Source organism: Heloderma suspectum, chromosome 7 (genome assembly GCF_057233095.1).
Source record: "Heloderma suspectum isolate Gila_16-S chromosome 7, 16-S_ref, whole genome shotgun sequence".
Taxonomy (NCBI): Eukaryota; Metazoa; Chordata; class Lepidosauria; order Squamata; family Helodermatidae; genus Heloderma; species Heloderma suspectum.
Window position 1 is genome coordinate 103599491 of NC_139464.1, and position 13179 is coordinate 103612669.

The window sequence follows — 13179 nt, forward strand, 5'->3', positions numbered from 1 at the left end:
CTCCCCCTGAACAGGGCTCGGACTGCACCATGGTTCAATCCGCGGTTACGAGCTCTGAAACAGGAGGTGAGACGGCTAGAGCGCCGGTGGCGGAAGTCTCGCTCCAAAGATGATCAGACACGGGCTAGAGCTGTATCTTCAGCCTATCACGTGGCGGTGAAGGCAGCAAAAAAGGAATATTATGCTGCCTCCATCGCGTCTGCAGAGTGCTGTCCCAGGAGGCTGTTCCAAGTGGTCCGGAGCCTGGTCAGTCCTGTGGCTCCGGAACCACTGGAGCATTCTAAGGACTCCTGTGAGGCCTTGGCAAGGCACTTTGCAGATAAAATTGATCAGATTAGGTGTGTTACTCTGCACACTGTGGATACAGTTAGTGAGCAAGAGGCGGCCTGTGGCAAACTGGTTTTGTGGGATCTGTTCCAGCTTCTTCCTTCTGATGAAGTGGACAAGGTGCTTTCATCTGTAAGGCCGACCACCTGCTTACTTGATCCTTGCCCATCTTGGCTCATTAAGAGCTGTAGAGAGAGACTGGGTGAGGGGATCAAGGCGGTGGTGAACGCCTCCCTTGAGGAGGGAGTGATGCCATCAGCCCTCAAGGAGGCAGTGATAAGACCGCTCTTAAAGAAGCCCTCCTTGGATCCTCAAGTTTTGAACAACTTTCGCCCAGTCTCAAATCTGCTATTTTTGGGCAAGGTGATTGAGCGGGTGGTGGCGGTGCAGTTGAAGGCACACTTGGAAGAAACTGATTATCTAGACCCATTTCAGTCAGGCTTCAGGCCTGGGCATGGGACAGAAACAGCCTTGGTCGCCTTGGTAGATGATATGAGGAGGGCTCTGGATAGGGGTGAATGCTCCTTCCTTGTTCTCCTCGACCTCTCAGCGGCTTTAGATACCGTTGACCACGGTATCCTCCTGGACTGCCTGGAGGGGTTGGGCATTGGGGACACCGTATTGCGGTGGTTCCGGTCCTTCCTCTCCAGCAGGTACCAGAGGGTAGCACTGGGAGAGGAGGTTTCGGACCCGTGTCCACTTACTTGTGAAGTGCCACAGGGTTCCATCCTCTCCCCGATGCTATTTAACATCTATGTGAAGCCGCTGGGGGCTATCATCAGGAGGTTTGGGGTGCAGTATCATCAATATGAAGATGACACGCAGCTCTACCTCTCGTTTAAATCTTCACCAAGGTTGGCCGTAGAATCCCTGTCCAAATGTCTGGAGACGGTGACTGGCTGGATGGGGAGAAATAGGCTGAAGCTGAACCCTGACAAGACCGAGGTACTTTTGGTGGGAGACAAGAGGAGGCTGGGGGATGTTGACCTGGTGTTGAATGGGGTACGGCTACCCTTGAAAGACCAGGTCTGCAGCCTGGGGGTCATTTTGGACTCCCAGCTGTCCATGGAGGCTCAGGTGTCAGCTGTGAGCCGGACAGCGCTGTATCAACTCCATCTGATATGGCGGCTGCGCCCCTTCCTTCCCGACCATCTGCTCCCATCGGTAGTACATGCCCTGGTCTCCTCTCGTTTAGACTACTGTAATGCGCTCTACGTGGGGTTACCCTTGAAGATGGTTCGGAAACTGCAGCTGGTACAGAACGTGGCGGCTCACCTGATTAAAGGCAGCTGTCGGCGAGATCACATCACTCCAGTGCTGAAGGAGTTGCACTGGTTACCAGTTGTTTTCCGGGCCAAATTCAAGGTGTTGGTTTTGACCTTTAAAACCCTATATGGTTCCGGCCCAGCCTATCTTAAGGAGCGCCTCCAGCAGCACCAGACAGGCCGCTTAACAGGATCAGCCTCGGATGGCCTTCTCTCTGTCCCATCAGCCAGGACAGCTAGACTGGTGGGGACGAGGGAGAGGGCCTTTTCTGTGGTGGCCCCCACTCTGTGGAACTCCCTCCCTAGGGAACTCCATCATGCCCCCTCTTTAATGAGCTTCCGTCGTGCATTAAAAACGCTGTTGTTCAGGCAGGCATTTGGGGTGGGTTAGGGTATTTTAGAAAATGTTTTTATTGTAGAATTTTATTGTTTTAAACTGTTTTTATTGTATGTTGTACATCGCCCAGAGTGGCTGGGTGACCAGCCAAATGGGCGATTAATAAATTTAATAATAAAATAAAATAAATAAACAGCACTTTTGTCAAGTAAAGTGTAACAGCTTCTTTAGGCTTTAGGCAATAATGTTTTTAAGGTGCAGATGGCAAACTATAAATGGTATTTTACCTTTTGACATGGTTGCAACAATTCTTTGCAAGATGATCTGGATTATGGCTACGTTATCTGATTTATCTCACCATGTTTGCTCACCTTAAAGCCAAGTTGAGCAGCTTTGATAGCAGCGACATATCCCCCCGGGCCAGATCCGACGACAGTAACATCAGCATCAACTGATAGGAAAAGACAGATTTTATTTTCTTTTAAGTGTTGGGGAAGATGTTGGAAAATATTTTACATGTTAAAATTTGCTATAAAATATAATTTTACAAGTATATTTTAAAATTGACATGAAAAAGATTTAATATCTAAGCAATCACTCCTCCATTGCTGCAGAGTAGTATTTTTACCACCTTTTATTATAGTTAATATTACTTTTCCCAGAAGTAAGGTGCATTTCAAATATAGCCACAATATGTATTCCAGCAAATTATAAAAGGAGTCGATTTATCCAGCAGATATTCTGACACAAGTCTATTTCTTCTATGTACTTTATCAGCAAGTTTATCCATTTCTGTTATTTCTACTGTCTATTAGCCATTCTTAAGTTGACAGTGTTCAAGCAGATTTCCAGTATCTTGCAAAGCTATCTTTTTCTGCCACCAACAAACTCAAATTTAATGACTTAACTTTGGATCCCAACAATATCATCTAAAGAATTCAAAATGGCAATCTCATATTAAAGTAGCTTCAATTATAATATCCATCACTTGGTCCAATGCTCCCAAGTATGTTGACAACCCACCAAAAAGACAGCAATCCTGTGTCACTTTGAAGTGAACTCCTCTCAGTGATAACTACAACAAGAATTAATTGAATTAAATATCTTTTGTCATTCACAGCCAGATCAAACAAATTCTAAATTCCTTCTCAATAACTGGTTATTCAGACAGGTCTCTTCTTATACTGAATTAGAATGCCATTTTACATCATTGTGAGAGGATGCCTTTCCTCCTTCTGGTTTGTCCAATTAATTCTTCACAGGGTACTCTCTTAAACCTGTGGTGTTAGATAAAAACCCTGGAAGGATTAGACTTATAGGGGCTCCAAACCTAATTTCGGTAGCTAAGGTTGCAATCATATACACACTTACAGGGGAGTAAGCCCCATTGAATTCAATGGGACTTACTTCTGAGCATATATGCATAGGATTCCACTATTAATCTCATTTCTGGTAATAATTATTTACTATATTATCTCTATGTTTATAGACATTACAAATTTCCTATGGAGAAAAACTGCCCAGACAATCCTTAAATCTGTAGTCCCTTAATCTAATACTAGAGAAAAAGTTTCAGGTATAAATGTCATCTTATTCATTCCAGGACATCAGCAGTTGTGAGGAACTTAACGTATTTCTAATAAGGGGCTTTTAGGGGCAGTGGTAGCTTAGTGGTTAAGACGCTGAACTGCAGACTGGAAGGTTGGCAGGTCAGCAGTTCGAGACCCGAGTGCTGCGTGACGGAGTGAGCTCCCGTCTTCAGTCCCAGCTTCTGCCAACCTAGCAGTTCGAAAGCAAGAAATTGCAAGTAGATAAATAGGTACCGCCTCGGCGGGAAAGGTAACAGCGTTCCGCGCACCTCGGTGTTCAGTCATGCCGGCCACATGACCACGGAAGCGTCTTCGGACAGCGCTGGCTCTTCGGCTTAGAAACAGGGATGAGCACCGCACCCTAGAGTCGGACACGACTGGTTGGGGACACCTTTACCTTTAATAAGGGGCTATTTTTTATCCATCTGCATGCAAGCATCTATCAGAATGGGAACTGAGATTTGCTCTAGTCTGTTCCATATATTTGTTTTATCTTCAGACAACTGCATGCAGCCCTGAATCTGTGACGTTCCATCATACATTATAAGATTAGGAACCACTAAACTGCTTCAATTATTAGATTTCTGCAGTGTAGATGCTTTAACTCTAGAATGTTTTCCCACCCAGATAAAAGCCACTAATTTTAACAACTTTTTTTGTTCTTGTGACTCTTGTAACAATTTGATCTTTACATATCTAATTGGCTTTTTAGACCCTTTCATACAAAATTACATATGGATTTGGCTGAGCATATGGTAGAAGATTAAAAGCAGATCAGAATTATTGCCTATTACTTCATTTGTAGCCTGAAATAAAAGGTGTGAATACTTAACAATTTCAACAAAGAATCAAAGCCTATTGTATTTTTGTAAAGGTAGATATTCCTTCTCTTGTTCTTGCTCTGGCGCCTTTCCTTCTCTTAGGGCTGTTATTCTATTCCAACTTACCTCAGAGTAAGCCCACCAAACTCAACAGGAATTACTTCTGAGCAGGCATGTACAGGATTACATTGAAAACCACGCTTTCATAACATCACAGCACAATCCTGCGCTTATCTAGCAGCAGTGTAGTGGAGCCAGGGCTCGCTGGGGCACAGCACCAGCATCTCTTCTGCCAGGCATTTGGCGGCACGTGATGAGTTTTAATCAGTCATGGATGCATCTTTAGTTATGCCTGATAGTTCAGTGTTGCTTTTAGTTATGTGTTGTTCGCGTATATTGTCTAAGTGATTTTATGTGCTTGTTTGTAAAAGGCTTTTAAACGTTTTATATTGTATTTAATGTTTTGACTTCTGTAAACTGCCCAGAGAGCTTCAGCTATGGGGCAGTATAGAAATGCAAACAGCAGCAGCAGCGTTTGATTAGCAAGGATGGTCATCTGCCACCCCTCCTTAGAATTCCCTGTTCCCTCTGACCTTAGCTACAATCCTCACAATTTGCAGGGGGGGGGGGGATGAATCTTCCCAGCAACAATATACTGCCCTCTGTTGTAATGCAAAGTAATTTGGGGTGGCTTGGTCTGGAATGGGCAATTAAGACCCATTAGCTTTATAGAAGACCTGCTCCTGGTAGAGATGAGAACTGCTAGAATTGGTTTGCTGATATGGATCAACACAGACCCTGAAATTTTGGACTCTCCTTGGGGGTATGACTATGGGGACTGTCATGATGAACGCCTGCCTTTCAAAATGTACCTCTGCACCACTGCTCGGAAGGAAGCCCGAACGAGTTCAAGCCAGCTCCAGCTTTGAGGGGGGCCTGGGCAAAGTCGCCTCTGGTGGCCCCTCTCCTTGATCACTGGGCTCTGGCGGGCTTACCTGGCTGTGGAGGCAGTGCTGGGTAGCTGGGTCTGGCTCCCCTTTAAATTTTGCACAATGATCAAAAGTAACAGTAGGTTGGTGGCATTGGGAGAAATGTAAAAAGTGGCCAGATCTGGCCACCTGGTGCTGGTCCAAGTGCCAGGCCTGAAAAAAAAATCCAGGAGGGCCTAGAGGAGGCATTCACAGTGAGCCCTATCAGGGTGCTGGGGCCCTGGCAGCTGCCCAAGGATGCCAGGCAGTGATGCTAGCTGGATCTTACTCCCAGGTGCGTATAGGATTGCAGCTTTAAATAGATAAAGCCATTCCACTCTACTGAAAAGCCTTGGCTACAAAACAGAAGAGCTGCAGTTTTAGATAGTTCAGCAATAGTATCACACTCAATGACTTACTAAAGCTGTGAATAGCTTATTGAATCCATGCTTCTACCTTTAAAAAAACTGCCCACGTTCTGATTGATATATTTTCCTATAATACTGTTAAATCAACACTTCAATATAAAAAGTGTTTAAAATATTAAGTTGCTAAAATTATTGCTAGGTACATTTGAGGAAATATTACAAAATGGATTTTAGCATATCTTGTGACATAATCTTAGGTCTACAATGCTCTGTACTCAGGTATGGAACCCCAAGTACAAAATCTGATAATATGCAAAATTAAGGTATTTTAACACAGGCACACTCTTCTCAACTATATTTTCCTTTTAAATACATGGAAGAGTGGCCTTTCCCAGGCACTATTTCCATGTATTCTAAAAGGAAAGCACAGCTATATTTTAAACTTGTTTATACTTTTCAACCAAAGAATAGCGAGCATGTTCTGTAGGCTGGTATCTGCACAACCAGCGCCGCCCCACTAACTAAAAAAAAAGCTTGAGTCACATTCAGATATTGCCTTGACATAATAGTGCAACTCTATATATTTAGTCATTTTTTAATAATCCTGGGGAAGACAATTCAGGCAGGAATGGTGATTCTATGACCAAAGACATTAAGGGCACAATCCTATGCATGTTTAGACAGAGAGAAGGCCTACAACTCCCAGCATGCTCCAGCCAGCTGGCTGGGGCATGCTGGGAGTTGTAGGCCTTTTCTCTGTCTAAACATGCATAAGATTGTGTCCTTAAATGTGCAATCCAACTTTTGAGGTTTGAAAGAAATTTAAGGATTCGTAATATTTACCTTGGTCACCATAGGTTCTTAAAGGAACAGCAGAAATGCTTTGTAAGCCATGTTGGATCCGGCTAAAATGGTTTCTCTGATTTAAAAGAAAAAGAAAAAGAAGAAATTATCTTAGTTAAATTCTCCCAGAAGGCTATTAGATAGATGACCACACATAGATCAAAGCAAAATAGATTGATCTGTTATTCAAAGGATGCATCCATTTTTACACTGACTGGACTTAATTATTCATTATGAAGTGGGAACAGAAGTTAAGGTAACTTCTATTCTCACATCTGTCCATGACAGCCAGCCCTAGGGAGGAACATTTTTTCACCAGTGTAGCTTTATGTCTTCAAATCTCCAACGTGTGTCTTCTTAACATAATCTGAAGCAACTAGGGTGGTGTGTGGCATATTCTTACCATATATTTTGTAAAACTCCGACCTCAAAGGTGCAATTTCTGCACACTGAATGGTACCTCTATACAAGTTGGAGAAAATCCTTTTTGATGAGTGGCCATTTTGGAAATTATTTTCTACTGCTGATAGAAGTAGCAAAGTCTATATGCAGATAAACCCACAAGCCATTACTTCCTCACTACTGTTTCACATTTGGTCTTTGGAATTAAACCCAAGGCCACATTCAGTTCTATGTACATAGCAAGAAGGTGTTTAACTAAAGAGAACGAAGGGCTGACAACTTCAGGCCACAGTGGAGCATGTGAAAAGCCCTCAAAGATGGCCAGATACTGTGTCTCTTTTCGTAAAGTGGTAATCTTTATTGCAGAACAGTTAATAACAGACACCTTTTATTTCAGAATACTACAGAAGAAAAGTCACAAGCCCTTATTTTTGCATTTTCATGTGGGAAAGCCAAAGGAACAAACCCTCTTTGCCTGGTTCACAGCGAGATGACCTGGAAAAAGGTAAGTAACACATGGCAGAATCAAGTGCATCAACTGTCAAGGTAAAGTCTAAAAAAAAAAACACCTTTCCTTAGTTCTGGCAAAAGATTTGATGGAAGAAAAATATTTTTCATAGAAAATTAAATTTTGGACTTGTTGTTTCATGGGAAGGTTTGCAGGAAAAATCCTATGGTATTACTCACTACTTGTGGTGTCAGCCGTGAACTGCTGTGCCATGCTTAGGATTTCTGCAACCACACACCATGTCAAGCTCATTCATGAACCACTGTATGTCAATACATTTATGACCAACCTGTGTCAGGGGTGCCGTAAGGAGCACAGGGAGCAAGACTTGGAGCCAAAACAGCCATTATTTTAAACCTGTGCCTAGCAGCAACATCTTTCCCCCCCTCTTTACTCTAGAGTAGGCACAGGGCTCCCACTCTGGATTGGGGGGTAGGGGGCTTTTAAGGTCCGGATTGGGCCATCTGCACTTACTCTGGAGTAAAAAAAAATACACAGGTGCCGGACACTGATTTAAAGTAATGTCTGTTCTGACCTTTGGTGGCCAGAACAGCCATCAGCAGAATAGCCCAGGGGGCTGGCTATGGCACAGTCGGGTCCCGGCCTCTCCTACATCATGCTCCTGTCTCCTCTAGCTGAGTACTGACCTAACGGGATCCCTGTGCGAGCGCGGTGGGGGACTGTGCTGCAGCATGCACCGGAGTGACAGGGTCACACGCCTTGGCTTGCAGCGCCCTGCCCAGCGGGCTGCCACCCCGGGCACTAGCAGGTGCTGGGCTTATCGTGTGTAACAGGCTTCCCCCAGCACAGGCCGTCATGGGTCAGCTCCACCGGCTGAACAGCTGCCTGCCCCCGCGCCTGCGAAAGGCACAGCACAGGGCTCCGGCCGGGGGGCAGCCCGATCCCTCCCGCCCAGGCAGCGCCCCAGCTCCCAGGCAGGGAGCCTTGCGAGGGCCCGGGGCGGCGCACGGCCTTGCTGCGTGCAGCCCAGCCTCCCGCCGGCCGAGGCTGCTCCCGCGCCCCAAGCCCGCTCCGCGGCCGAGGGGGTGGGTGTGTCCGCCCGCCCCGGCAGGCCGCAGAGCGGCAGGCCTGCGACTGGGCCCGGCGCTCCTCCGCCCCACTTCCCGCCCAGCCCTCTCGCGGCCGGCCGGGCCGGGCCGGGCCGTGCCGGTACCTGGGCGAGAGCGCAGCAGACCCGGCTCCAGCTCTGCATGTTGGCGTTGTGGTCGCCGCCGGCGCCGGCCCGGGCCACGCTCAAGGTTCACGCGTCCGCCGAGCCCCCGGGACGGCAGCGGCGCCAAGGACTCCTCGGACTCGCGCAGGCGCAGGGAAGTCGGAGGGAGGCGAAGGCCGGGCTCGGCCTCGGCCTCCCTGGCGGCGGCGCGGCGGGCGGGCGGGCCTGCGGGAGGCCTCCTCCTGAGGCCGCAGCCCCAAGGCGTTCCCTCAGCGGAGGCGGCTCCCGGTGCGGCCCGTGGCGGGCTGGGGAGGCCTGCTGGGGCAAGAGCTTCGAGCAGGTGGTGGTGGTGGTGGTGGGAGGTTATTTCATCGCCGCCGCCCTTGCGGGGGTGCTGAATTGCTCAGCCACCGGTGGCGGGAAACTCCCGTGTCGTCCCATTTCGGAACTAAAGTTGGAGGGAGACGAGGAGATTTCAGCCCGGTAGAGAGGAAAGATCGTGCTTCCTTCTTCCTCCTCCTCTTCTTCTTCTCCCCTCACCTGCCCCCTGTCTCGGTGTAGTTTTATACACGCGGGTCCCCGTTCATCATGCATGAACGTGTGTGTAGGGAGTGGGTAAAGGCTGGATCCATGAAATAAAAAATAGATCCTGATGATTTCATACGATTTTTAAAGGGGGCACCCACGGAACAACCATCCAGTCACAGGGCACATCTGCTGCCATGAACTGAATCATAAAAAGTACGGATCCAGCACTCATTGGCACTGCCATGGTGCAAAAACATGGATCCGAGGCACAGATCCTCTTGATTTCATACGATCTTTGAAGGGGGCACCCGCCAAACCATAATCAAATCACAGAGCACATCTGCTTTCACAAACTGAACCATAAAAATGATGGATCTGGTACTTGCGGGTGCCGCCACAGCACAACGTGGATCCAAGGCACAGATTCTCATGATTTTTACAAGAAAAATATCCCAAACCACCATCACAGAGCACATTTGCCTCCATGGACTGAATCATAAAAATTCAGATCTGGTATGGCAACCCACTCCAGTATTCTTGCCAAGAAAACCCCATGGAACGTATCACAAGGCTAAAAGAGATGACGCTGGAAGATGAGCCCCTCAGGTCGGAAGGTGTCCAATATACTACTGGGGAAGAGCAGAGGGAATTTCCAAGTAGCGCCAGAAAGAGTGAAGCGGCTGGGCCAAAGCTGAAAGGACACTCAGCAGTGGATGTGTCTGGTGGTGAAAAGAAAATCCGATGCTGTAAAGAACAATATTGTTTAGGAACCTGGAATGTCAGATCAATGAATCAAGGTAAGCTGGAGGTGGTCAAACATGAGATGGCAAGAATGAACATCGACATCTTGGGAATCAGCGAACTAAAATGGACAGGCATGGGCGAATTTAATTCAGGTGACCATCATATCTACTATTGTGGCCAAGAATCCCTTAGAAGAAATGGAGTAGCACTCATAGTCAACAAAAGGGTGGGAAAAGCAGTACTGGGGTACAATCTTAAAAATGATAGAATGATCTCAGTACGAATCCAAGGCAAACCATTCAACATCACAGTAATTCAAGTCTATGCCCCAACCACTGAGGCCGAAGAAGCTGAGGTTGATCGGTTCTTTGAAGACCTACAACACCTTCTAGAACTAACACCCAAAAAAGATGTCCTCTTCATCATAGGGGATTGGAATGCTAAAGTAGGAAGTCAAGAAATCACCGGGATAACAGGCAGGCATGGCCTTCGTGTACAAAATGAAGCAGGACAAAAGCTAATAGAGTTTTGCCAAGAGAACATGCTGATCATAGCAAACACTGTTTTCCAACAGCACAAGAGGCGACTCTACACATGGACGTCACCAGATGGTCAATATCGAAATCAGATTGATTATGTCCTTTGCAGCCAAAGATGGAGAAGCTCCATACAGTCAGTAAAAACAAGACCTGGAGCTGACTGTGGCTCAGATCATGAGCTGCTTCTTGCAAAATTTCGGCTTAAATTGAAGAACGTAGGGAAAACCACTAAACCGTTCAGGTATGACCTAAATCATATCCCTGATGAATATACAGTGGAGGTGAGGAATAGATTTCAGGGATTAGACCTGATAGACAGAGTGCCTGAGGAACTATGGACGGAGGTCCGTAACATTGTTCAGGAGGCAGCAACGAAATCCATCCCAAAGAAAAAGAAATGCAAGAAAGCCAAGTGGCTGTCTGATGAGGCTTTACAAGTAGCTCACGAAAGAAGGGAAGCGAAAAGCAAAGGAGAAAGGGGAAGATATACCCAACTGAATGCAGAGTTCCAGAGAATAGCAAGGAGAGACAAGAAGGCCTTCTTAAATGAACAATGCAAAGAAATCGAGGAAAACAACAGAATGGGAAAGACTAGAGATCTCTTCAAGAAAATTGGAGATCTCAAGGGAACGTTTTGTGCAAAGACGGGCATGATAAAGGACGAAGAAGGCAGGGACCTAACAGAAGCAGATGAGATTAAGAAGAGGTGGCAAGAATACACAGAAGAACTATACAGGAAAGATCTGAATGTCCCTGATAGCCATGATAGTGCGGTCACTGAACTTGAGCGGGACATCCTAGAGAGTGAAGTCAAGTGGGCCTTAGGAAGCATTAGTAACAACAAAGCTAGCGGAGATGACAGTATTCCAGCTGAGCTATTTAAAATCCTAAAAGGTGATGCTGTTAAAGTGCTGCATTCAATATGCCAACAAATCTGGAACACTCAACAGTGGCCACAAGACTGGAAAAGGTCAGTTTACATTCCAATTCCAAAGAAGGGCAACGCCAAAGAGTGTTCAAACTACCGCACAATTGCGCTCATTTCACATGCCAGCAAGGTGATGCTCAAAATCCTACAAGCTAGGCTTCAGCAGTATGCGAACCGAGAACTACTGGAAGTACAAGCTGGGTTTCGAAGAGGCAGAGGAACTAGAGATCAAATCGCCAACATTCGCTGCATCATGGAGAAAGCAAGAGAATTCCAGAAAAACGTCTATTTCTGCTTCATTGACTACGCTAAAGCCTTTGATTGTGTGGATCACAACAAACTGTGGCAAATTCTGAAAGTGATGGGAGTACCAGACCACCTTACCTGTCTCCTGAGAAACCTGTACGAGGGTCAAGAAGCAACAGTAAGAACCAGACATGGAACAACCGATTGGTTCAAAATTGGGAAAGGAGTACGACAAGGCTGCATATTGTCACCCTGCTTATTTAACTTATATGCAGAGTACATCATGAGAAATGCCGGGTTGGATGAATCAGAGGTCGGAATTAAGATTGCCGGGAGAATTATCAACAACCTCCGATATGCAGACGATACCACCCTAATGGCAGAAAGCGAAGCGGATCTCAAGAGCCTCTTGTTGAGGGTGAAAGAGGAGAGTGCAAAAGCTGGTTTGAAACTCAACATTAAAAAAACTAAGATCATGTCATCTGGCATGATCTATCACTTCCTGGCATATAGAAGGGGAAGAAATGGAAGCAGTGACAGATTTTACTTTCTTGGGCTCCAAGATCACCGCAGACGGTGACTGTAGCCCTGAAATTAAAAGACGCTTGCTCCTTGGGAGGAAAGCTATGGCCAACCTAGACAGCATAGTAAGAAGCAGAGACATCACCTTGCCGACAAAGGTCCGTCTAATCAAAGCTATGGTTTTCCCAGTAGTAATGTATGGCTGTGAGAGCTGGACTATAAGGAAGGCTGAGCGCCGAAGAATTGATGCTTTCGAACTGTGGTGCTGGAGAAGACTCTTACGAGTCCCCTGGACTGCAAGGAGGTCAAATCAGTCCATCCTAAAGGAAATCAACCCTGAGTGCTCATTGGAAGGACAGATAATGAAGCTGAAGCTCCAATATTTTGGCCACCTAATGCGAAGAGAAAACTCCCTGGAAAAGACCCTGATGCTGGGAAAGACTGAAGGCAAAAGGAGAAGGGGACAGCAGAGGATGAGATGGCTAGATAGCATCACGGATGCAATGAATATGAACTTGAGCACGCTCCGGGAGAGAGCGCAGGACAGGAAGGCCTGGCGTGCTATGGTCCATGGGGTCACGAAGAGTCGGACACGACTGAACAACAACAACAACAACTTGTGGGTGCCACCACAGTGCAAAAACATGGATCCTCATGCATTTTTCAGGGGAAATCCCCCATAAAATATATATTATTGCTGTTTAGAAGAAAGACGCAGGGCGTCTTCACAGTTAATAGGTGAACTGGGATGACAATGATGCAGTTCCCCTCAGTTTTGGTTGTGACATGCTGATCTTGTAACCATTGATCTTAAAACGGGGGTCCCTTGTAGAGTTGTCCATATGAAACAACTGCACACCCACTAACTTTCTGCTACCACTCAGCTCTTGTCTAGTTAATGAGGACAAACCTCCCTCCCAATACCTAAATCCCTAACTTCTCTTCCTTTGGTATTGGGCTGGCAGCTGTATCATTACGTAAAGCAGCTTCCCCCAACCTGGTGCCCTCCAGATGTTTTGGACTACAAATCCCAGCATTCCTGACCATTGGCCATACTGGCTGGAGCTGTT

General features: G+C 46.5%; 1 protein-coding gene across 2 annotated transcripts in view; it reads right to left on the reverse strand.

Moving 5' to 3' along the window:
• Positions 1-8744, reverse strand: part of DLD (dihydrolipoamide dehydrogenase) — a 31906-nt gene extending 23162 nt beyond the window's left edge. For both annotated transcript variants that reach the window (XR_014784477.1, XM_084811030.1), the window contains exons 1-3: positions 8603-8744; positions 6519-6594; positions 2301-2380 (exon numbers count right to left, since the gene is read on the reverse strand). Coding sequence is in view for 1 of the 2 variants with exons in the window: in XM_084811030.1 (XP_084667156.1) it covers positions 2301-2380; positions 6519-6594; positions 8603-8641 (195 nt within the window). In the remaining variant the exon portion in view is untranslated. The remainder of the gene's footprint in view (positions 1-2300; positions 2381-6518; positions 6595-8602) is intronic.
• Positions 8745-13179: the final 4435 nt, after the last annotated feature.